Source organism: Staurois parvus, unplaced genomic scaffold (genome assembly GCF_062004578.1).
Source record: "Staurois parvus isolate SC_StPar_1 unplaced genomic scaffold, SC_StPar_1.0 ptg000357l, whole genome shotgun sequence".
Taxonomy (NCBI): Eukaryota; Metazoa; Chordata; class Amphibia; order Anura; family Ranidae; genus Staurois; species Staurois parvus.
Genome location: NW_028318153.1, coordinates 1,793,916 through 1,820,101, shown reverse-complemented (window position 1 = coordinate 1,820,101; position 26,186 = coordinate 1,793,916). Strand labels below are relative to the sequence as shown.

Here is a 26,186-nt window from a genome sequence, read left to right as displayed (position 1 = left end):
AGCAGTCGGGGTTGTACACGTGCTGCATTCTCAATGCTTTGCAGAAATTATACTGCCTGTTACTTTTGGCGGGCGTAGCACCCGCTGAACGACACTCATTCTTGTGAATGGGACGGTCGTGGAGTGCTAGTGCAGAGTCAAAGGAATTCAAGGAGATTCATGGAGATACAACCCCTACTCACTGCCTGTCAATTACTCAGTGTTCAGATCACTCTTTCAAGTCCAAAGCTTATGAGTAGGGTGCAGCGGGTGTGTCAGCAGCAGAAATCACACAGAGGGCAAGATAACATGTATTATGTATTTCTGAAGGTTCCACCAAAGTACAATTAGGATCTACAGCCGTCCTGAGCGAGTTGCAGAACCTGTAGCAGCAATACTTTATCTTCTGCAATGAGGAGCAGAAATGTGGCCTGGTGGTCCACACCCAACTGTGAGGCTTCCTAAAGTGGATAGTATGGTCCCTACACTGTTCCTATTGCTTTAGAACCTCTCCCTAACTCTGAATACTTTCCCTGACAGATGGAGAGCCTGTCCCTACACTTGCCATGTGCACCAAACCAGGGAGTCAGTGTCTTAACCTGTTCCCACCCGGCCAATAGCAAAATGACAGCCAAGCAGGACTCTCGTTGATCCGGGTGGGCTTCATATGATGTTCTTCCCAGAGAGGGCCCCTCTGTGGAGAGATCTGTCACCGTCTGTGTACCATTGCCAGTACCATGTGACCGCTGTGACCAATCACAGCAGGTGACATGACTATTGTAAACAATGGATGGCTTCCTTTCATTCCATCCATTGTCACTAGCTGTGATTGTTCACAGTGATTACATGTACAGACTGTGCCAATCACAGCCCATCTGTGTCATATGATTTGCTGTGGCCAATCACAGCTAATCACTACAAAAAACCTGAATTAATTGATTGCATTCAGTTAAATGCTTGCTTATAGCAAAGACATTCTTTGCTATAACAATCATAATGTGTATTAAAAAAAAATACTGATTCCTTTTCCAGAGTAGTACAAAGTTACTATGGTAACATTATACCACTCTGGTCACAGTGTGTTATAAAAGAAAATCATAAAAGAAAGAAAAAAATTTATTTTTAATTTTTTTCATACTGTCACATAATGTCCTAATGTTTCATAATGTCCTTGATCACTGCCACACCAGTCATATGATGATGCTGTACTGCACTGATGACAGTATGTACAAAAAAAAAATTGTGAACAATTTTTTTTTTTCATTTCTTTATTTTCTTCAAATTTCAAAAATTTTGCCATGCCTCTTACAAAATACCTCAGCCTGTCTACTTTGCAAAAAGGGGTCATTTGAGGGAAATCTGTATTGTCCAGACATTTTTGGGCCTCAAGAGATTAGATTGGCCGTCAGTGCATCAAGACTGATCAACATTCAGATATATCCCATAGTTTGTAGACTCTATAACTTTCCTACAAACTAAATAATAAATACTGATTTTGGTTACTTTCACCAAAGAAATGTAGCAAAATACATCTTGGCCTAAATTTATGAAGAACAATTATCTATTTGCTAAATTTTATAATAGAAACGAAAAAAAATGTGGGTTTTTTTTTTCACCATTTTCGTTAATTTAGCAAAGAATAAAAAACCCAGTGGTGATTAAATAATACCAAAAGAAAGCTTAATTATAAAAATTAAGTTTGGGTACAGTGTTGCATGAACGCACAATTGTCATTCAAAGTGTGAGAGTGCTGAAAGCTGAAAATTGGCCTGTGCAGGAAAGGAGTAGAATTGATCGGTATTGATGTGGTTAAATAAGCACTGCCCTCACCAAAGATGGCTGCAGAGGTCAAGCAAGGCACCAGCGTCCAAGCAGACAGCTGCTCCCCTGATGACCACAGGAAGTCAGAGTGGAACTGGGTTCCTCACCCCTTCCTTCCCGTTCTGCATTGCCGCTCAAACATAGTCCCACCTACAGAGGGGAGTACAGACTGCACCTATCTACAAGCTTGTCTGAACGAACCCTTATAAAATAGTCAGATTTTATAATTTAATGGTCCATATTTGCTTGGTTGGGATATGGCTAGTCTACTGGACCTTGGAGAAAGCCATTGGTCAGGAAGTCCCACCCACCTTCTGCATATGATCTTACCCATACAAACTCTTGTTCTTCATCTTTCTTCAGATGAGCGTAGCAGCATGCACAATTGTGGAGCTCTAATTTGACATTTATAAATGCAAACCTGTTCATTTCTCCCTAACAAGTACAAAAAGGTCAAATGCAGGATAACGGAGTGTGTACCATTTTTATTTACATATTTCACCCATCTACCTCTCTTCCCCTCCGAGCTGCCAATGTAGCTGTTTGGCCAGCATCCACTGTAATCTGTTCTCCTTCATTATGTTAATCTGTGGGAGGAAAGAGATCTGTCATCTTCAAATCGCTTGTACAGCAGCAGTAAACACCTAGGCCTGTCTGTAATTGGACAGGTGTCTGCATCGGTGTCACCTAGGTTTTAATTCAATTAAAAAACTGGCTACTCCGCTCTCATTACCCACTGATTCCCTTTGATCTTATCGCCTGCCTGTGAAATTTACACTCAGCAAGTGTTCGCATTGGAGTACAAAGTCAGCAGTTCCATAACAAAGATCACCGCTGACATTTGTGCAGTGTCTTTTTTTTAAGTGCTAAAGTACAAGAACAAAAAACCCTCCAATAATGTAAAGAAAATACATTTCTGTTCTATAATCACCATTGCCATGGCCTTTTTATAATAATATATTTCCTAGGTACAGCTGAGAGTTTTACAGGACGGTTTCATGCAATTTTATCAAAACCATCCTTAGTTTGTTCAATTTAAAACTTATGACAGATCATCAGTTGTCATTAACTAAAATCAGACTTCAGGTGAAAATGTAAAACATTCATCTGAAAGGTGGTATAATACATTTACAGTAGTAGGAGTGTAAATGCTCTTTGGGGTGGGCATGTCTTTTAGCTGGGTTTAAAGTGTTTGTAAACCTCAGACATGAAATATGAACAAAGCATATCCCTCTATAGTGTGTACTTGTCTAAATCCAGAACATTTATGCTCCTTTCACAAAGGCGTTCCATTTGTTTAATCAGTTTAGTCATGTTTTATCAAAGAAAAAAATGGATGAACAATGCATCTCTTTGGAAAAAATGGATGTAAATGGATGATCATCTGTTCACATCCGTTTACATCCGCATCTGTCAACATCCGTTTTACGGAACAGATCCAAATCCTATTTTTGTTCCATTAAAAAGATGGAACAGATGAAAATGGTCCATTTTTTAATCTGTTTTTGCATTGGTAGTGGATGTAAAAAAGTGATGTAAAACTGATGAAAACCTGATCCATTTTTTTCTTTGGAAAAAATGTGACTGTATTGATGAAAAAAAGGCAACGCCCAAGTGAAAAGAATCCTAAGTGTCATTTCTGTCTGCTGCTTTGTTCCTCTGTTATCAGCATGAATTACTTCTGACAGGTTTTTCCTGACACTGAGAGAAAAATGGTGAGGTGAGTGAGCTGCAACACACAACCTGTGATTCACAGCCTTAGCTCTGTTTCTTTGTGCTGCGTGAAGGGGGAGGGGGGAGCCTTCCCTCCAGTCAGCTCTCACTGAGCTCTACAGAGTATAACTTCATTTGAACAGCTGTAGAGCAGAGAAGACGGCAGATAAACAGGTACAACTTATGTAGGATGATTTGTTTCATCTCTGTGTATCACCTGAGGCCAATCACTTCACTAAGTATATGTAAGGGTTTATAACCACTTTAATGGAGAAAGGTAGTTTCATTAGTGTGATAAGGGAGAAACAGAATAGGTAGGAAAATGTTCAGAATTTTATGAAGATGATCAGTCACGTTTTGTGGAGCACAGTGGCTCTGGTAAGTCTGCTCTAAAGAAAACAGGGTACCCATGGCAGGGAGGAGCTAAGTTTGAAATCCTTAAGTAAGAAGTCTATTGAGAGTGCCAGATCAATGATTCAAGAATGTAAAATATTTTATTATTGTTAGGTTATGCAGTGCAGTGGTGACAGCATTGGATTGGGGGGGGGGGTGCAGACTCAAGGGTTGGGGAAGGATAAGAATGGTAGTCGCAGAGGTGAGACTTGTGGACAAAGGAGGCAGGGGTGGAGTGGTAAGAGCGTTGGATTGGGGGGGGGGGGGGGCCTGCAGACTCAAGGGTTGGGGAAGGATAAGAAGGGTAGTCGCAGAGGCGAGACTTGTGGACAAAGGAGGCAGGGGTGGAGTGGTGAGAGCGTTGGATTGGGGGGGGGGCTGCAGACTCAAGGGTTGGGGAAGGATAAGAAGGGTAGTCGCAGAGGCGAGACTTGTGGACAAAGGAGGCAGGGGTGGAGTGGTGAGAGCGTTGGATTGGGGGGGGGGCTGCAGACTCAAGGGTTGGGGAAGGATAAGAAGGGTAGTCGCAGAGGCGAGACTTGTGGACAAAGGAGGCAGGGGTGGAGTGGTGAGAGCGTTGGATTGGGGGGGGCTGCAGACTCAAGGGTTGGGGAAGGATAAGAAGGGTAGTCGCACAGGCGAGACTTGTGGACAAAGGAGGCAGGGGTGGAGTGGTGAGAACTTTGAATAAGGGATTGGAGGTGCAGAGGCAAGAGCTGTGGATTAAAAGTAGACGGTAACAGCTATGGATAAATCAGGGAGGGTGCAGATGAAAGAACTGTGGATAGAGGGAGTGTGAAGAGGTGAGATTTGTTGGTGGAGGTAAGGGGGATGTGCAGAGGTGAGAGCTGTGCAGCTGGGTATTGAGGTGAGAACAGTGAAGGGGGGCTGGGTGCAGAGGTGGGAGCTGTGGATATGGGGAGCTGGGAACAGAGGTAAGAGATGAGGGCTGCAAAAGAAAGAGCTGTGGATAAGGCAACTTGCAGGAGTGAGAGTTGTAGATAAGAATTGGGCGTGCAGTGATAAGAATTATGGGGGAGCAGAGGTGTGGATTGAGTTGAGCTGTAGACAGGGGGTGCAGAAGTGAAGTTTGAAAGCGGGACCAAGATAATGTATAGCTGGGGGGCTGAGAGGTGAGCTGTGGAGGGGAGGGGGGACAGATGTAAGCAGTGGAATGAGGATACCATGTTGAATTGGATGGGGTCACAGTGAAAGATGTGTGCAGAGCTGAGCATTGGATGGTTACTGTGGGGGAGTTTTTTGAGGAATGTGGGGTTTTTGCAGGGGAGGAGTAAGGAAATTTACTAGAGGATAGCAAAGCATACAGAGTACAACAGTCAAGCATATAGAATATTGTAATATACCTTGTGCATTACACACTCTGGATTGCTATATTATGTACGTATGCTGTGCTGTATGATACATACCTCTTACTGTCATATGTTACATATTAATGGCTGCTGTACTGTTTTCCTAAATGCTACACTTGTAGCACTTGTAACACCTGACCACTGCACACTGTACTCGGGGCTATACATTACATAATTCTGACCACTCTGTATGGTGGCAGTACAGCGTCAGGAGTGTGCAAAGCACACCACAGCATGCTAGGTTCAGCCGTCAGAAGTATGTAATGTACAGCACAGCTAACAGAATGCAGTGGTCAGGAATATGTAATATACAGCCTAGTACAGAATTGTGTCTGGTCTTAAACTAACTTTGTTTAAAAAATGTCCCTCATTCCTCATAGCACCTATACAAGCAAACCTGTTTTTTTTAAAAATGTGTATAATTACTAGAGTTGTAAAATTTCCGGAAATTTTAAACCCATGAGAAAAATGATTGTTTTCCCTGTTTAAAAAAAAATGAAAACATTCAGTGTGGAGTAGTTTTACAAATTGAAAGTAATTTTGTTACACTACGAAGGTGAAATGCAGTGTATATAAAAGTATTATGGTTGAAATAAAAGTACAGCTTATTAGGTAAATAAACTAAATTTGCATTTTAAAATTGGTCCAGAAGCTGCAGAAAGTGTCTGGAATGACATTTCTGGAGGGAAAAGCTAATTGCACTTTCATTCTGGTCCTCATCATTTAATCTTATAAAGTATTTTTAATGTCTTTAGGGCACCTCTGGCATTCAGAGATGTGTTTTGGCATCCTTGTAGCATTTGGAGAAGAATATTTTTTCTCACAATATTTGCAAATCGCAGTTTTCTCTCAGCAGAAATTGCACCAACGTAAAACGTTTCCAAACTTGATGTTGGTCTCAGAAGGAGGAAAAGAAAAAACAATTTACTGGACCAGACTATAGGTAAGCATTATGCTGTGATGGAGGAGAACATTAATAGGAATCATTTAAAGGTTATAAAGATAAACTAATTTGTCAGACAAATGTACCCTCTTACAGTACCTGTTAATTAAGGCCTGAGAGGACAGAATCTATCATCTACTGTATCTCAACAACCACCCAAGTGTAGGAGGTACAAGATGAAGCCCACAAGAAAAGTAACCTAGAGCCTTGCCCCTGCAGTGTGCCCTACTGGCAGAAATACACGTCTCCTGTTTGAGAACTGCATTGAAAAGTACAGTGTTACTTGAATTGTATTCCATGATTTGCTTGTCTTCAGCTGAGAGGACGTAATAATTTAAGATTTTACATAAAGTCTCAGAAACCTTTTATTAAGGTCTTCTTGCTATATAGTTTGAATACCATGTCATAGATATATTACGTATCATTCTAAAAGAACATATTTTACAGAAAACGGCTTTGGGAAAAAAAATATATTTTTCTCCCAATTTTTAATTTTTTGTTTTTTTCAAGACGCTCCCATCTCTAGTACTTACCTATTCTCAGGCCGTTCCAGTCTGGTCACTTGCTGCCCTGTGTGAATGCGAACGCCTGCTACAGGACAGCTGAAAGAGTGTTCAACAATGGTGGGAAATGCATGAGCAGTGACGTCATACATAGCTCATCTGTTGTCGGCACTCCCTCCTCTCTCATGCAGTTGCCACTGCCTGACGTAGGGGAGTCGATCATGTGACCAGAGTGACCTAAGAAGTATACACATTTTTTACACAGTTTAGTTAGTATAGGTGTTAGAAGGGGGAAGTGCAAGTTTTAAGCATAGTTAGTATAAGCCAAGAAATTCTACTTTAAAGCATATTTAGTGAGTAAGGATTGTGGCATATGTGTGCTGTGCAGGTGCACTTTAAAAAACCAAGATCATTGATGTAAAAAATATATCAGCCCAAGACAGCTATGAATGTGTCCCAACACAAAATTGTAAATGTAATTTAAAAGAAGTCTGACAGTGTCTTTTTACTGGACTTTTATAAGTTTTATCTTCCCAAAGAAAAATCTCCCACTCTTCACAATCATGCTTTATTCATGTCATCAGTTTTTGAAAGCCTACTGTATATTTGTGAGCAACTACTGTATATTCAAGGATGAAGCAAAGGAAGGGCACATTTGTAACCAAAATATCTAATGAGCACCTTGAGAATTCATTGAGAATTGCTACTCCATCCATCGAACCAGATATTGATGTGTTAAGCCAGCCATAGATGGTTTGAATCTCGGACGGTTCAGCAGAGACCTGCCGAGATTCGAATCATGTATGGGCAGACTGAATGTACCCAAGTCGATCGATTGATTGATCAACTTGGGTAAACCAGCCTGCCGGATTTTACATGCAATTATCACTAGCAGCTTTATCACTAGCAGCTATTATAGCCACTAGCGATAATCACTGTCTTCTCCCAGCATGGAAGGCTTGCTGGGATGGATTCCCCTGTCAATACTGTCTGTTGCAGGAAAGAAATTCACACTGTCTATGACACCCAGAGGAAGTCACGAGCAGACGGTGACGTAACGCGTAGGTTCGCGAGTCCGTAGTTCCGGTGCGTGGTGACGCATTTCCGGCGTGCGACGCCATTTTACTACACCCAGGAAGTCCTATTCACATGCAGTGTACCCACACATCGGTGAGGAGGGAAGACTGCTTTGAAATGTGAGTGTTACTCTTTAACCTTTAATAAAAGAAAGTGGTTGGAAATACTGCACTTAGAGTTTCTTCTTGGCTCACTGGATTGGTGAGCTATTATTCTCCAGAAAAAATCTTGGATGTCCAGGGGCGATAGGAGCCCCAATAAGGAGACCCAGTAAGAGAATAAGGAGACCCAGTAAAGGAAGGAAGCTGCTGGCCATTATAAACCAAGGATCCAGGGAGATCCTGCAAGCCTGATGGCCCTTTGGGGTCACTGGGAGGAGGTGAGGAGGCAATCTAGCCGTTACCAGGAGAAGTGTTTCTTGACACAATCACGGATATATCACCATTTTACACTGCATGATTATATTGTTTTTCACAAAAGGACATTGCTAAGAGTTTGTTCCAACTTAGAGGACACTGTTTTTACTTTGGCACTGTGTGAGCACTGTGTATTATAATTTATTATCCTTCATTGTATATAGTTTTTGGATCATTTGTGTTTGTTATAAGTGTGTGCACTGTGATATTTATTAATAGGCACTCACTATATTAAGTGGAGAATAGATTTTAGTTTGGCACTAATCTTATCTGTATTTGATCACACTGTCTATGGCCTGCCTTAGTTTATCAAAAACAGTGTCAAATATCACACTAACTTTATGTTGCCCTCTTTTACTTTTATAATAAAAAATATTATAAAAAAATGAAGTATTATTACTCGGACAGGTACATTATTTATATCAGTGATCAACTTTTTCTGCTCATCAGCTCTCCTTATTGTTTGTGTATTCTATGTGTGGCCCGCCACAATTCCTCTTCTTCCAAAGTGTGCCAGGAAAGTCAAAAGATTGGACACCCCTGCAACATGTGAATAGTTAGGATAATAAAACCCTAAAAGGGGGCAACTGGAGCTAGGCAGTCAATTAAATAATCAGCTGTTCCAATTTACTTAGATGTGTTTTCTTCCTGTCCTTCTGTATAAAACATATAATACAAATCCTGTTACCTGCCGTTCAGATTTGAATGTTGTTGAAATGCAAAATGGCTAAATCAAAGAAGATTTCAAAGGACTTCAAAGGAATGTTTATTGGAGGCTGTAAGACTGCGAATGGCTACAAAACGATCTCTGCTATTAGACCTGGAAGCTTCCTACGTGAAATAGTCACGGTGTATGGGTGTATCACAAAGCATGCAGCAGCAGGCTGCTATTGCTGAAAGTAGCTGCCTTGTGAATATACACTATGTACATTTGATATTTTCCCTTTAACATGCACCAAAAACTGCCCATGCATCAGCTTGTTGTAAATGTGCCCTCAACAAACAGCAGATGTGCTTACAGATTATTAAACTGTTTATAATAGAGATGCAAAAGGTAAACCCAAAATATGTAAAACAGCATTTCAATTGAAAGAAGTTTATTTATTCAACTTTTTAATATGTGGTTTGGCATAAAGCCATCTTGTTTATTCCTGCACAGACAGTGCTGTTGATTTTGATAGGACATTACTAAATAAGATAAACGAGCAAGACAGCCATCATACCACTGAGTGACAACATCGTCACTTTGACAGTCCAGCTAAAACTTTTGCCACTGTAAGCCTCACCTTGTCCCTGATAGACTGACCTTGTCCCTATATAAAAAGTAATATTGCTGGTAGGTTTACAAAGAAGTTTACTTAAAGGGGACTTTCCAAGGTTAGTGAAACTGGATTCCAGTTTGGGATTTTTCCAGATGGTAACATAAAGGGGCCTTGCTTTTCAAAACCTGCTACAAAGATACCACATTACCTTCATCCCACAGTTTCTGTGCATCACTGAAATCTAATAATTACCAAAGAGCACTGCTATTCTTTAAGAATGACCTCCCACCTGCTGACACCTTTTCAGCACCTTTGCAACAATTGCTACAGTCCTACTAAGTAGGAAGCAGAGTCTGCATATGTAATGAGCACATATGTTTTTTCTCGTGTATATACACATAAACACATTAACAAGGTTGGTTACATCAAAATCAATCGGTGATGATACATGTGCTGATTGTTAACATTCCCAGTTGTGGCGCTCTTTTTTTTTTTTTAGCTTTTTTAAAATAAAATCCTGGGCAAACAGCCTTTTGATCTCTCTTAATGAAGATGATCTCCCACACTTAAACATTAAACATAGTTCTCTGGACTAAGGGTTAAGCTTTAAGGCTGGCACTGGGAGAAGGCCAGAGCTGCAAGTTCTTCAGTAAAGGCTAGTATTAAAGCCCTTCTGTTACTTTTTATTCATCTATTCCAGCAAGACTATTAGGAATGGGTGTTTTTAAGAACCTGAACTTGAACTCTTGGGTTGTTGTACTAGTGCATCCCTACTTTTCAGGGATGGGTTTGTATGCCTGTAATTCATTAGTATTCTCTATCAATAAAAAAAATAATGTCAACCAAGGCAGTGTCCTGCCTGAGCTCAGGGCAGTCTGTCCATTACAGTCAGGGTTCAGGCTCGGAGACCAGCAGCTATAGTAGTACAAAGGCTCCCACTGACCAGCAGGACAGGTATTCAAGCAGGTCAGCCAGGCGGATGATGCAGGCCCACCCGAGGTGCAGTGTCTAAGCACTATCAGGTATTCACCAGAGTTTCTGATGGTGGTGAAAGGTTTTTCTACATGTTAGCGCCAGGTCGTGGTCCTCAGGATTGCCCCACTGGGAGTTGAGCAAGCCGGGGTCCAGTAGCAGATATAGCAGGTAGGGATCAAGCAGAAGCGTAGTCGAGGAACAAGCCAAAGGTCGGTATTGAGTGGTTGCAGGGGCGGACTGACAACTCATGGGGCCCCCAGGCAATAGGGGATCATGGGGCCCCTGTGTCCTTGCCAAAACTCAAAAAAGCCTATGAAAAAGGTACCAGGGGCATCTCATGGGGCCCCCTACTGACCCCAGGCCCTCGGGCAGTGCCCGAGTTTCCAAATGGTCAGTCCGCCCCTGAGTGGTAGTGAAGATACAGACGGCAGCAGGAGTGACAAGAGCGTGAAATTAGCTGGAGAGAGCACAATAATCTGGCAAACAGGAAGTACAAAGGCATGGCTTTAATAGGAGGTTCGTTGGATGAGCAAGGAGTTCAAGGTTCATAAGAAACAAGGTACAAGGCAAAATTGTCTAACAGATCAGACAGGGAGCTGTCTAGAATCTCAGGTAGCTCAGTAAGAAGAGTTACTGCTAAACACAATAGAGGTCCTGGGTTCAGATCCAGACCCTGACACTGTCTTAGCTGCTGGATAAGGTAAAACTCTCAATTAACAACTCCTTTAGCTTTCTTTCATGAAATCCTGACAAGCACAGATATATTATGACTTTCTGCCCTCAGCACAGCAGAGCCAGAACACAGGACAGGTTTACAGCCTGACACTCATGCTCTATCAGGGAAACAATACAAATAAATAATCAAAAAATTGGTATTCCCTGAAAGGTAAGGTTCTATTATAACAACTCAAGAATGGACATTCAGATAATCATGGATGCCCATTGGTGACTTGATGCTCTGTAGCATTCTTCCTTGGAGCCAAAGACGGCTTCATGACACCCCCAGGAAAGCCGTGTTCTTGATTACCCTGGGATTACAGGAAGTAGGTCGAATGATGCTGGGGTCATTTCATCAGCAAGGAAACTGGTGCTGGACCTCTAAATGTTTAGTCAGCAGGGGAAAAAGTTAGACATAGGGATAGATGTACTAGAACTAGAGAGTGCAAAACCTGGTGCAGCTCTTCATAGAAACCAGTCAACTTCCAGTTTTATTTTTGTCAAAGCCAAAGTGAACAAGCTGACGTTAGAGGCTGATTGGCTACCATGCACCGCTGCACCAGATTTTGCACTCCCCAGTTTTATTAAATCAACCCCATAGGGTACTGCAGTGAAAGCTGCTTTTTTATGTTAAAAAGGCTTGGACAGTTTTTCTACACTAGAATTGGGCTTTAACATTTCAGTATATTATACAGTATGTCTGCATTCAGGTGATATCTTCCATTTCTATATTTAAAAAAAACATTAAAAAGACTATAGCTCTTCAATAACAGATTAAAAACGTATCTATGTAAAGCACTGCTCATAGGAATACAGTAAAGCACAGTATAAAACAGAGTGCTTGTAGGCTCTTATGACAAAGTTATTGCAGTATGTCACAGTCTATCCTAGAAAATCTGCTTTCAAGACTTTGGTGCCCTCAATCAAATTCCTTCTCTTAACATCTTCGTGCTGCTTAGCTAAAAATGTCAGATAATCCGTCAACTTCCATAGCCAAACTTGTCCTGTTGAAGCCCCCCCCCAACCCCCGCACCCCCTTTCTGTGAATTAGAAAATCAATTCAGTATAGAGGACTAGTTAAGCAGATTGATAGCAAAGTGTATTTGTACCAGGAGAAAACCATACTAAATTATTTTCACCAGACAATTTTAGTGATGTTGAGTCACCCTGTTTTTCTCCAAATCATAAATATATTTTATGAGAAAAAATTGTGGAGACGTAACCTGTATTTCATCTTTTACATGTGATAAAGTCCAAGGTTTGGACCTGTCAAGGACTAATTCCACTATCATTTGCTATAGCAAAATAGCCACATTTTTCATCCCCGCAGCTCCGGTGGCGCACTTAAGAGGAGAAATAACCATACACAATGCACTTATATGTGTCACAAGCTGTTTGTTAACTTCACATTTAAAGAGTCTGTCTATTTAAAAGCTACAGAAAAATAACAATTAACACTTGAAGACTATTAGCTTGATTTGTGCCAAAAAGAAAAGTATAAATGTACTTATAGGTTTGACTAAAGTGCATTTCTACCCTTGAAGCCTGAAAGCACTGTATGCAGTTTGGAATAACTGGCTCTATAATATCTGGCTATATTTGCACTATATACCAGTAGTTCTGGCTGATGGGTCATAAAGCAATCATTTGGGTTGCTCTGTCTACTGGCTTTTTCTGGAACTTTTTGTTCACATGTAACAATTGGTTTTCTTGCTGGAAAATTACTTACAGCCCCCAAACATTATATATTTTTAAAGCAAAGGCCCTAGAGGATGAATTGGTGGGTTTTGCGATTTTTTTACGTCACACAGGATTTGTGCAGCATTTGTTCTAACAGAATTATTTGGATAAAAATACACTTTTTTAAATTTTAATGCAAAAAAACCCACAATGCATAACCCAATTTGTTTGTAAAATATAAAAAATTATATTATGGCTGAGTAAATAGATACCAAACATGTTCCGCTTTAAAACTGCAAACACCCGCGCAATGGAAACAAACGTAAATTTTACTGTTCACAGGTGACGCTTTAAAAGCCTTTACAGGTTACCACTTTAGATTTACATAGGAGATCTGGTGCTGGAATTACTGCCCATGATCTGATGTTCACAGTGACACAATGTTTCTGGGCTAGTTACAAAAAAGAGCAAGTCATCTACATATGCAGATACTTTGTTAAATGTCTTTCCAACCCATATACCTGTAATATCTGAAATAAGTTTTATACGTCGTAACAGCGGCTCTAAAGCGAGTATAAATATGAGGGGCAAAAGGGGACATCCCTCTCGGGTGCCATTTGATAGGGTAAGATTGGTGGATAGAACAACGTTAACTTTAACTGCTGCTGTCAGATGGTCATACAAAACATCTATCCACTTCATTGCATTTGTGCCAATCCCAACATATTGAAGAATACATCTCATAAATCTCCAGCTTACCCTATCAAATGCCTTCTTAGCATCTGTAGATAAGAGAAGTGCAGGAAGTTAGGAAGAAATGTAAAACCACCAGTGCCCGATGTTTTACCCGAAGGCATACTTTTGAGTGCCAATTCAAATTTCACCTTGGAATATAGGTTTATTAAGCATTGTTCTTTTGGACCATGATAATTTCAGTAAAGCTGAACCAGCAAGATATTTACTTATGAGATCGTCTTTTTGAATCAAACTAAGATCCACATTGGATCTGAGAGAATAAAAATCTTTGAAACAGTTCGCAATTTTTTCGCAACGTTTTACAGCTCACAAAGGAGACAATCATAGGAATATAGACCTGTGAGGCTGGAGTATGAAGAGACCGCGCAAGGAGTCGTTCTGCCTTGTTTCCAAATTCATAAAACAGACTCCTACTATGAAGTAATTTTATTATAGCTTTAGGTAAAGGAAGAGAGTTGAACTGCTCCCATAGGATGGCCAACTCCGTCACTAACCGCACCACCTGAGACTTTTTATGTTGGGCTTCAACAGAGCGAATACATAAAATGAATGAAGTCAACTTTTCACTATACTTCTTTTTTTGTCTAGAGCTCAACTTAATAAAAATACCCCATATAAAGCATTTGTGTGCTTCCCAAACTGAAATTGGCCGCATGTCTGTGGACTTATTCAGTTCAAAAAAAGATGAGGGTTTTGCCCGAAGCTCCACCCAGGAGCTTTCCTTCTGTAGGACGCTCCCATTGAGGCCATTGTGTACAATTAATCGATTGTGAGGAAAATAGGAGAGACAAAGTAATCAGGGCATGATCACATATCATACTGTATATGGGATATTGGATATGTACTAAGTATGGGGGTAATGTCCAACCACAGAGGTGACTAGATGCATTAGCTGAACTGAGCAAACCCAACATCAGAAATCCTCCATAAGAGAAATGTAGGCATAAAGGTAGAGCTAAAAAAAAGCACATTTGTCTTTGCTACTATAGGAGACCCCAAAAGAAAACAAAACAAAAAAAAATATGTGCATTCTCCATAACATGTTAAAAATAAAGGCTGAGACCACCCTGGGATTAAAAAACACAACATCCACTAGCTACCAAGTACCCTTAATACCATCAACTAACACCCAGAGCAGAGAGCACCAACAACGGTCGCTGCCATACACCCACATCTAATTGAGTGGCCATTGCCTATGGAATACAAATAACAATATGTATTGTTTTCAATAATTCTTGTAAGGTGTATTAGCCAATATACACGACTTGAAGTTTTACTAAAAAAGAAAAAAAAATAGTTAATAGTGCTTTTGTGCATTGTTCAACTAATCCACCTTATGCAAATAAATAGACTAAAAAATTAAGATCATTCCCATTTAAAATAAAAATTAATAAATAAATAACCCTAACCAAACCAATGTGTAAGCAGATCTATGCCATCTCTTAACACTACTTCAGAAATCCATCAATATAAAGTGGTGGGTGCAAAAAAACATTAAGAATACTAACATACATAAATAAACTCACTCATGTAATATAAGCCTATTTGTGCACTATAAACCAGCACTTCTGGATGTACATCTGGCTGATGGGGCATAAAGCAATGATTTGCATGGCTCTACCTTTTATTCTGAAATGAGGAATAATCCTCTTATTTTTAGTATAATTGGTGGAATGTGACATGTGAATACTTCCTGTCGCGTTGCTGCTTTAAGAAGGCTTTACTGTGTTACTTTGGACAATATAAAGATTAAGAATCACAAATTGAATGTGACAGGTATTGTACCTACAAGATATATATTGCACTTGAGTTCAGAAGGAATTGGATGTCTATGAGTTTATCAGCTTGTCTATGGCTCAGAGAAGCTGTTTCTCAACCTGTTGGCTCATATGCAGATGGTTCCGAGCCTACTTGAGCAGAGTGCTGCAAATAGGGGGTATCCAGGGTGTGTAGGGTCTCTTTTAATATGAGAGATTAATTTGTGGAGACATCTGGAATGAATATCACTCACGTTAGAGAGTAGGGAGACAACAATCCATTGAGCCAGGTTTACTACTTGCTACAGATCTTCTCTGTCTACCATAGTGCAACTGAAGTATCAGACCGTGCAATGATACGTCAAATGCTTCCTATCATGCTACAATAAAAATGTAACAACAGTTTCTGGGGAAGTCTTTTCCTCCTCAGTAAACAGAAGGTGCAGTTGGACGTTCTTGACCATGTATGAGGTGTTCAGACTAAAGGTCAGGTCCTCATATACATGGGCTCCTTGGAACTTGAAGCTGGGAAACAGCTCCGGCTCCTCACTATTAATGCACAGCCAAGGCAATTTAGCTCACTGGTGTCCAAGCAAAACCAACACAATGGTTTTGGCTGGAGCCAGATATATCAAACTTATAAAAAGAAACACTTACCAATGAGGCTGCTGGTATCATGAAACTGAGCACTTGCTGTAGATATGTTAGGACTGTTCTCCGGAATTGCTTCCAAAATGTAGCACTCAATTACTCCTCTGATCCCAGCTGGTCTGTCCCAGGTCACTTCAATGCTGCGTCCACTTACTCTGAGAACTCTTAGGGGAGCTTGCCTATTCACTGGAACTGGAGATATAAAATACCAGAAAAAATAAGACAGACACCAACATATTATATAGTAAGCATATTTTTTAGAATTAATTATGAATATTGTGTTGCTATTTTAAAACACTTGTTTGCATTACATTTATTTTACTGTTTTACTTATAGAGTGGGTCATTCGATAAACAAATTAGAAACATGATTAGATGCATATCAGATTACCTTTCATTTAGCAATATCAGTTGTAATATATCAAGCCGCGCTTGACTTTTAATGTATAAAGATCCAAGTGCATAACAAACACATAACACAAACATATCAGTGCAACAGGTTTTCTATGTATGACCCATGCACCCAGAATTTTGAGCAGCCAACTGAAAGAGATTTGCAGAGCTCTGAAATAGATTTAATAATGAAGATGAGATAACTTTTTACTCCAAGCACGTGCACAATTTAGAAGTGGTCATAGTCAGGGAAATATTGTTACTTCCTTCTGAAAGTGCTAGTTCCCTGGCTTCAAAAGTGTTAAAGCACCTTGATCAGTGCGATAGCCAACTAACTAGCATTTCAGAATTTGGAGTAGTGAAGAGTAACATAAGTAGAGTGAAGTAACAAAACCCCATAAAATTGTTTCCCCAACCAAACTTTACATCTAGTCAGTGCAGTTCAGCACATTAGCCACTTAAGCTCTGGAAGGTTTTACCCCTTCATGACCAGGCCATTTTTTGCTATTTAGCACTGTGCTACTTTAACTGGTAATTGTGTGTTCATGCAACAGTGTACTCAAATCACATTTATATCATTTTTTTTCACACAATTAGAGCTTTCTTTTGGTGGTATTTGATCACCACTGGGTTTTTTTATTTTTTTACCATGAAAACGAAAAAAGACTGAACATTTTGAAAAAAAAAGCTATATTTTTTTACTTTCTTCTATAAAAAATATCCAATAAAAATAAGAAAAATCTAATTTCTTCATAAATTTAGGACAAAATGTATTTTACTACATGTCTTTGGTAAAAGAAAATCACAATAAGTGTACATTGAGTGGCTTATGTGAAAATTATACTGTAATTTTTATGTATTATTATTTTTTATACTAGTGTGGGAGTGATCAGCGACTTATAATGGGACTGTGAAAGTACAGTGGGCAATCTGACATTAACTGACACTAGATGGGAACTATCTGACACTGACATCACCAGTGACATTAATATAGTGATCAGTGATGATATTATACACTGTCACTGTACTAATGACACTGGCTGGGAAGGGGTTCACATTTTGGAGTAATCAAGGGGTTAAGTATTTGCCAAACAAGTGTTAATTTGTTCCCTCTCCCTGCTGTGAAGAGATTGTTTTCTCTGTACAGAGCCCTGTGCTGTTTGTTAACCCAGAATGCAGAAGCAAGGAGCAACATACAGGTACATCACTGTCCCTGCAGGAGCCGCCTGTCCGCAGTCCAATGTGGGCAAGCTGTCCTGAAGTGGTTAAAACATTAACTATGACTTCACTGGGTTTCATGAAACTAGAATTAAGGAAATAATAATCTTAATTCACAAAAATTCACACACCAGGATACGGATCCTTATTTTCAAAAAGGTGATAGTTATTTTCAGGCAAGTTAAAGTGGTTGTTAAGCCAAAAGGTATTTCACCCAAATGCATTCTCTGTATTAGGGCTTGCTCACACTACAGATGCGTTCTGGATGCGTTTTTGTATGTGCGTTTTTGACGCATTTTTGGCACAGGCTGGTGCATTTTTGATGCGTTCCAATACGTTTTTTATGCATTCCAGTTCATTTTTTCACCTCTCTTTTTCTTCAATTTAAATAGGGACATTTGCACTCTTTGCATTTTGCCACGTTCCAGTACAGTTCTGTTCAGAAAAAATGCAGCATGTTCTACTTTTTTTTCTGCAACTGAAACGCACTGGAACTGCAAGCACTGATGTGAACTATGACATTGACAACCATATAACTTACTTTACATGTGTTTTGGATACAGAAAAAAAGCAACTGAAACGCATGTAGTGTGAACTGGTCCTTAAGGTAAAAAAAAGCTTCTGTGATCAGCTCCCCCCACCCCCCTCTATATACTTACCTGAGCCTGATGTTGATCCAATGCTGCTTTTTTTCTCTCTTCACTGGACATGGAGGCAGCAGGTTCTTGCTGCTTTCTTTTACATCCAGTGAGGAAGGGGTGGTGGGCGGGGCCAAACCACTCTGTGTGTGTCAATGGACACCCATAATACAGCTTGGGAGTGGGCGGCTTGCTATGGGGTACTTGGGAGGAGGAGCCAGGAGTATCGGCAAGGGAAACCCATTGAAAAGTATAATATGTTTATTATTTAAAAAAAAAAAATCAAACCTTTAGAATGAGATTTGGAAGTTACAGTCATTTATCTGGAATAAAGAATTTTGGATCTAATGCCTGTCTGTCATTAATGGTAAGGACAGACCTTTTAGACTATGTTAGGTTATTTTGTCAACTGTGTGCACAGTATAACTGTGACTGGTTATTTGTTATGTTTGAAAATTTAAATAAAGTGGTGGCCTTGCCTTTTTCCAACTTTATGATCCTCTGTGATATTTTTTGGCAAGGTATTGATTTTTTAGCTTGTAAGCAGGTTGAAATTAACTACATAGGCACTGCCCCTCATAAGAGGAAAGGAGTTAATGCATTTCCCGGTTCTTTGGGTTTTGGTTGGATCTTTGGGTCTGACCCACTGAACCTGTGCATATAAAAGTAAAAAGGGACAGTGGGCCGAGTCCGGGGAGAGAGGGAGGGAGATGGGGCCTGGTTCTTGCCCTTTGTTTTTACTGCTGTATTCCCAGTTCCCTGAAGAGAGCTGCACTCAGGAGAAGTGCAAAATGTCATTTTCTACTACCAAGATGTAAAGTCGTATGAACTTGGCCTTCGCCCCTAAGACATCAGATGCTGGAAAATGCCTCCGATGGACTCTGAAATTACATGGACTCAACCTCTGCAGGTAAACTGGGGCAGCACATAGCCTGGTTAAGAATAGGGACTAGGGACTTAGGATGTTGACCGTTGAATGAAATTCTGCTGGACTGTTTTGTCTATTGTGGACTCTTGTGTAATGTTGCACTTAATTCAAACAAAGTGTTAAACTTTGCCTTCTGCCTGGTCTGAAGTCCTTGAAAGGAGTACATTGCAAGTAACTTGCACTATCACATCACATACTTAGTCTACAGCTTAGGTCACTGCCACATGGGGTATGAAGAGTTAACATGCTAAAAGTCATTTTATTGCAAAATATACATGTGGTTGCCACGAGCAACCAAAGGTACAGTTAGCAAGCAGCCTGTCATAACATTTGCCTTTTATAAATTAAATTGCCTCTAGGCAAGGGGAGATGATGTCGGCACTCCCTACACCACATTCTATCTCCCTTCGCAACCAGAACTGAACTGCAATGCAGAGGTCTCCATCTTATATAGAGCTATGGAAGTTCAAGAGTTAAAGTCAGTGGAGCCCATGCTATGTGCACAGCAGGGTTCCATGCTGCTACCTGAAGTAGTAATAGCAAACTTTGGACAGGTGGCTGTGGTCAGTGTTGGCCAAGCACATGTAATTGCAAGATACAATGCAAGAAGTACATTTACACAGGGACCTGAGAGTTAACTGGAGAACAGTTGTTGTGCAAGTGTACATGGTGTACATTGATCTCTAAGAGTAGAGGCCTGCCTTACGGTTGGGTATTTCCTGGTGGCAACCTCAACCTTGTCCCAGAGCAATGGTGAAAATGGCACAGAGTAAAGGTACCCCAAGTGTGTGAAGTAGAGTGACCCTGTACAAGGTGCCTAGCGTAGCCCAGAGGAACCCACCTTTGAGTAGGGCTCCCATGTTTCCCAGATTTGGCACCCACCACCACACTATTACCCCCCCTCCCTCTCTTCCAAGTTTGTTGTTGGTCATGACTAAGCCTATGCTTCTCAGCAGTCATGCACAAATGTAGACCATTTGAGTGTTTTTCTTGTGCTGTGTAAATAAAATGTTGTAAATCCATTGAAACCTACAAATTGGATCATACCATTTTCTTTGTGGTAGATGGGTTGTCTTATGGCAAAGCATGTTAAAGTGTGATATACCTCATGTTAACGTAAGTGGCCTGATCCGGTCTCACATATTTACAAACATAGCAATGGCTGAACTCAAAAGCAAAATAATTAGCTATATATTACTCTCTCTAAACACATCTGACACGTTCATATTTTGAGCATATCAAAACACAAAAGCGTGTGAAACAAGCTATTGTTGATCTTCCAAGTTTCATTTTTCATGTATTGAATGTCTTTAAATCCAATTAAACAGCGGAGTCAAGGCATGGAACATGAGAAATATGGATACATTAATGAGTTTGCAACCTCGAATTGAGCTTAATCTCTTATGCAAGCCCTTCGCATAGAAATTCATTTTTAATCAACGCAGGAAAAAAAAAGTATATAAAATGAAGATGTTTAAAGGGAAGATGAACTGAGAATGGTATATCCCACCATTTGCTAATAGAAAAAAAGCCATCAATTTCACATAACCTTTAAGTATTTATTAGATATCACAATACAATGTGCAAGGTCTGCATGGAAAGTGTTTTATAAGGGGTGGTGGAGAAAGCCCAAAGTATTTCTGGCAAGATCATGGATGAGCAGTTTGCAGTTAATGTATGCTTAGGTTTATTCAGTAAGGCAGTCAGAAGTGCAGCTATACTGTGTGGGAGCCCCAAACAACCAATAGACATTAATTTGCTAGCTAAGTTTTTGTAGCTAGATAAAATACTAAAAGAATAATGGGGAGCTGAAATGTATGAACAATAAATTCAGGCAAAATTATTTTCTCAAAATTCACTCTTTACGGATCCCTTTGCATTGCTTTTTTTAACTATTTGTCCCTGGGCCTGCAACATAAGCCCCCCAAAGTCTTCATCAAAGTCCACAAGAGATGTGTATTATATCCTGTCCTTTTGCCACTTCCTCCCTGGCACTTGCTGGAAATTCCCAGCTATCAAAATGACAGCTGGAAGTTGATGTGTAAATGCAGCAGCTGTAATAACAGCTGCTGTCAATGGATTAGTTGATACAGTGTTTATAAAAATTGTTCAGACATGAAAAATATACAAAGTAATATTGTTAGTTTTGTATTTACTCTATTTCATCCATCTGCAGATCAAAGACAAGTTTCTATCTGCATATAATGTTAGCTAAAGCAGTGTCTCTCAACCCTTTAAAATTATGTTTGAGGCATTTCATTTTAAAATGTAAAAAACTGAACTAATAGTTTTACATCACACAGCAACATCCACACATGTAGAATACCCAACATGATTTATTTTTTCCAAAGCAGCTGCACAGTTGCACACTAGTACTGACTAGTACTGCAATGTTTCTCTACCTAACTCAGCTAATGTGACCCCAGTGCTGACAAGGAGGGACAGGGGAGGAGCAAACAAGGATGCTGTGCAGGTACCCAACATCCTTTGTATCACCAGTGGCTGGAAGGTTGTAATGGAGCATAATGAAAACCTTGGACTTTGCGTAATCAAAAGGCAGGTTTGATCCACCTGCTGGCTGGTATACAATTTTTGGGCAATTTTTAAGCATTTTACCGGGGCACCCTGGTTGAAAAAAAACTGGGCTAAAGCAACTTGACAAGTAAAAAAAAAAGTTACTTTTTTTATAAATAAAACGTGTTCCTATGTAAACGCTTACTGTCTTTAGTTTACCCTAATCTGCCCTAGTCAGCTCCTTCTTCCCCTTCTCCCCTCAACTATGATGTTTCTGCTTTTTATTGTTGTTGGTTATCTCTATTTTTCTAACTTTCAATACTTTTATGTTTTTATTTGATTTGTTCGGTCATTTTTTTTGTGTCGCAAACAAAAAACCAAAAAAAAAACTTCATTAGTTTTATAAATAACTCTGCAATGTTTTGTACTAGAATCATCATTTTAGTGTCATTTAGGACAAATAAATAATAAGAAGCAACACAAAACTTTTTGTTAACTTTTAATAACAATAACATTTTATATATATATTGTATATGTATATGCACATATTTTAACTTGCACTGATCAAATTAAAAAATACATACTTTTAAAGAAAATTTCTGTCTATGTATTGCATGAAAAATAAAATCATGCAACTTGAAAGATAGTATCCCCACCCCAAAAAAACATTGTTTTTCTAAAAAAAAAAAAAAATGTGGTAATTGCTTTGTTATCCTAAGTAATAACAATTATAGATAGGAAAGTTGTAAAAATTGCTCCTGTCCATAGGGGGTGTACAGATGTGAGAACTGAAGTGGTAAACAAATGGCAACTCCAATCTACAAGTAACATCAAGTAACATCAATAGGAATGAGAGAAACTGACTTATTATTTCTCTGCAATTTTGTGGAGATGCATTGCAGTAAATGCAAGCAACTTATCATTCAAGTGATAATGCAATTTGTAGAATTAAAAGGTGTTTTTTTTGCTTAGAAACTTTCATGTGGGAAATGGATCTGTTTAAAGTGAATCTGTTGCTTAGGCCTACATGGGCAAAGCACAGAATTTGTTTTAACAAGTAAAGCAAGGACAAAAATGGCAGCTCCAGCATTTGTATCTTTATAGGTTATTCAGCAAAGGTAACATCCTCTTTAAATGTTGTCATGTTCCATTGTCATGTACGTCAGAATATGCTGATAGATCTCTAGTAGTATACAAAGCAGGGGCGGACTGACCATTTGGAAGCTCGGGCACTGCTCGAGGGCCCAGGGTCAGTAGGGGGCCCCATGAGATGCCCCTGGTATCTTTTTCATAGGCTTTTTTGAGTTTGGGAAAGGACACAGGGGCCCCATGATCCCCTATTGCCCGGGGGCCCCATGAGTTGTCAGTTCGCCCCTGATACAAAGACAACAGCCTGACCTGGTTACTTTCACTGCTTTTCATAAACACTAGCAGATTGATTCTAATACATTACATTTTTTGTACTCACATGCAGCTTTAGAGCGACCTCTGATCCAATCGCTAGCTCTCGATCCTCCTTCATTTGAAGCAATCACCCTGTACAAGAATTCTGTAAAGAAGGATGGAGATGCTAATATAAATCCATATGGATATCTGGTGGGCTGAAGAATGAGTAAATTAATGTTGTCAAAGAAAAGACAAGTGTATTTTTTTTTTTGTAAAAACCCACAGTACCATATTGGAGTGACAGGCCGAAGGGCAATTAGATGGAGCTATTTGGACATTCCATGTATGTTCGGGTGTTGAAAGGTCCCACCGCCTGTGTCACGCAGGCAAAAATAAATAGGAATGTATAGCTAATTTATAAATATTTTCTGTATTTATTGTTTTCATGAATAAAAAAATATTTTTGTTAAATTCATTTTGGTAGGCTGAATATGAAATAATGGATATAAGTACTTTATTATAACATTTACAGCCAATAGATGGCGTCTCCTTTTTTTTACCTGTCTATTCTTAGCCTTTGTGCTAAAAAAAACAAATCTTGTTGTTTACAGAACTCTGTAGGTCAAGCCTTAAAGTGACTGTAAAGGTATATTTAAAAATATAGAAAAATAACAATCATGTTATACTTACCTGCTCTGTGCAGTGGTTTTGCACAGAACAGCCCTGATCCTCCTCTTCTTGGGTCCCCATGCTCCTTAGGGGTCCCCTGCTGGTGCTCCTGTCTTCTCCCTCCTGCCAACTGCCCCCACAACAAGCATTTTGCTATGGGGGTTCCCGAGCCGCTGTTCTGTGTATCCATTCACACACATACGTGGCGAGGCACGGCTCAGCCCCACTCCCCACTCCCCTTGGCTCACTGACTGTGATTGACAGTAGCAGAAGCTAATGGCTCCCACTGCTGTCTCAGCCAATAAGGAGGGGGAGACCTGGGACAACTGAGGCTCTTGTGCACATCGCTGGATCGAGATCATGCTCAGGTAAATATTGAGAGGGGGGGGGGGCTGCTGCACACGGAAGGTTTTTACCTTTGTGCATAGAATGCATGAAGGTAAAAAACCTTGAGCCTTTACAACCACTTTAATTCACACACAAAACTGAACAAGTCAGAGGAGTGAATTCTTTCCTCCCTATCCCTGAATGTTCAGACATCTGTCTGAATTTCCAATTCAATAGAGAGTATGTATTAGATATAGGTCCAAGAACTAAGAAACCACTTAAGCCACTGGATTAGCATGGCAGCCAAGCAACCAGCATTTTCAGAAAGAGATGTCACCAAAGCGAGCAGCAGGGGAGCGCTATCAAAAAATAAATTTGAAGTGTTGGATAGCACCAAGATTTTACCCAACGCTGCTGGAAGGGTAGATATTCTTTTACAAGGTTTCTGTACTTCATTTTTGTTATGCCAATGGCATGGTCACATTAATAAATTGCAAATAGTAGTAACATTCAGCTTATAGATGTATTGCTTTATTTACTGTTTTAGTTTATTAGTGTTCATCTACTATTGTTTTAGCAACTAGCCAATATTCCAACCCACACTGAGCATTTCTACTGATAATGCGGAATAAAGAATTTTGTAGACCCCGCTGATGAGGAGTGATCTCCTTTCTGTACCTTTGAAGGGTTGCAGGCTGTGATCACGGGCTGCTTCCTCTCCCCCTCTATAGACTATGATGGAGTCATTCCCTCTGCAGTTAACGGAGCTGTCAGTTGACGGGCAGCCATCCAGATCGACTCTGACAGCGGTGCTGGACACAGATGCAATGTTAACAACAACACCTTGTGTAAATCGGATATCTTTCATGCAGCCACCAAAACCTGTGAATACAATAAAATCGATACTGTGTCGTCTCTTGTAGTTCAGAAATACAAAGATTATTATGTCTGACTTCAGGGGAACTACAGAGTGTTTTCAGTGAGCATATTATGTTTTGTGTTTTTATTGTAACATGTTTTAAAGTATTTTTGTTACGGTAACAAGTGAAAGATTTAGAATTAAAATAAAGGTTTGCAATAGTCAAAGTCCCATGTAGAAATATTTTGTGATACAGAGAGAGGTGGGGTGGGAGAGGAGTGATTGATGACGGGACACAGTGGGAGAATTCCAGAGGGTGGGTTTGGACCAGGTTTAAGAACAGTAGCCTTGGGATTTGAGGGCTAAATCTGACTTATGGTCAGCGGTAAGTTGGAAAAGAAATGAAAAATGAGTGGAATGAGGTCAATTCTTATAGACAAAAAATCTAGAAATTTGGTGTGTGTGTCATTGAGGAATGTTTTTCATTGATCATTCAGCCATGTTGGTGTCGCTTTTGACCTAAAGTATTTTTTATTTTGCGTTTTTTGCCCATTTTTCCATTCTTGTCATTTCATATTTCCATTAGTGAATGAATTATACAGATTTGTACATTATCCACTTGTGAGCGATCAGTATTTCATTGCAGTCATCAGTTTCCTCGATATGCAAATTATTATACAACTTATATGCCACATAAAGAGCTCAGTGTATTCAACTGAAGAGACCTTCCTAAGTAGAGGATGAAATGTGAGGTACAAACATTGTGCAGCACTAGTCAGCAGGAAGCAGAGCATGGCTAAAGCCTTTTTCTTAGTTTTGAATAGAGCAGGATATTTTAGAACCCTTGGTAATTTGTTTCTCCTGCTGTCTGGGTCCCTTTAGGGAGATTCCCCTTTACTTCCTGTCTTGGAGACACAACTGGAACATAGTATTGCATTGGTGAGATTTACCCTCTCTATATGTTCTCATGACCATTGCCAATGCAACAAACAATTTATGAAAAATTCCAATATTATAGTTGTCACCAGAACAAAAGGTGAGGATTAATGTTCAACTGTGAACAGCTGTTTCCCTTGCCTCACTCCCATGCCCCTTTCTCCTGCTTTGCTGTTAGTACAGACCTTAGTGAGACCCTCCATGCTTCTCCATGATCTCCAGTTTAGTTTTGCTCTATCACTGCAGAGTCAGCACTGAAAAAAACTCATTGTCTTTTTACACTTCAAAATGACTGAGCTAAAGTAA

The 26,186-nt window shown here is 39.8% G+C and overlaps 1 protein-coding gene across 1 annotated transcript in view; it reads right to left on the bottom strand.

Annotated features, from left to right (window-relative positions):
• The window catches only part of USH2A (usherin), a 1,035,348-nt gene that overhangs the window by 598,089 nt on the left and 411,073 nt on the right, over window positions 1-26,186 (bottom strand). Inside the window, exons 27-29 of the mRNA XM_089684798.1 lie at window positions 24,764-24,967; window positions 23,172-23,252; window positions 16,020-16,205 (exon numbers count right to left, since the gene is read on the bottom strand). Coding sequence (XP_089540924.1) covers window positions 16,020-16,205; window positions 23,172-23,252; window positions 24,764-24,967 — 471 coding nt within the window. The remainder of the gene's footprint in view (window positions 1-16,019; window positions 16,206-23,171; window positions 23,253-24,763; window positions 24,968-26,186) is intronic.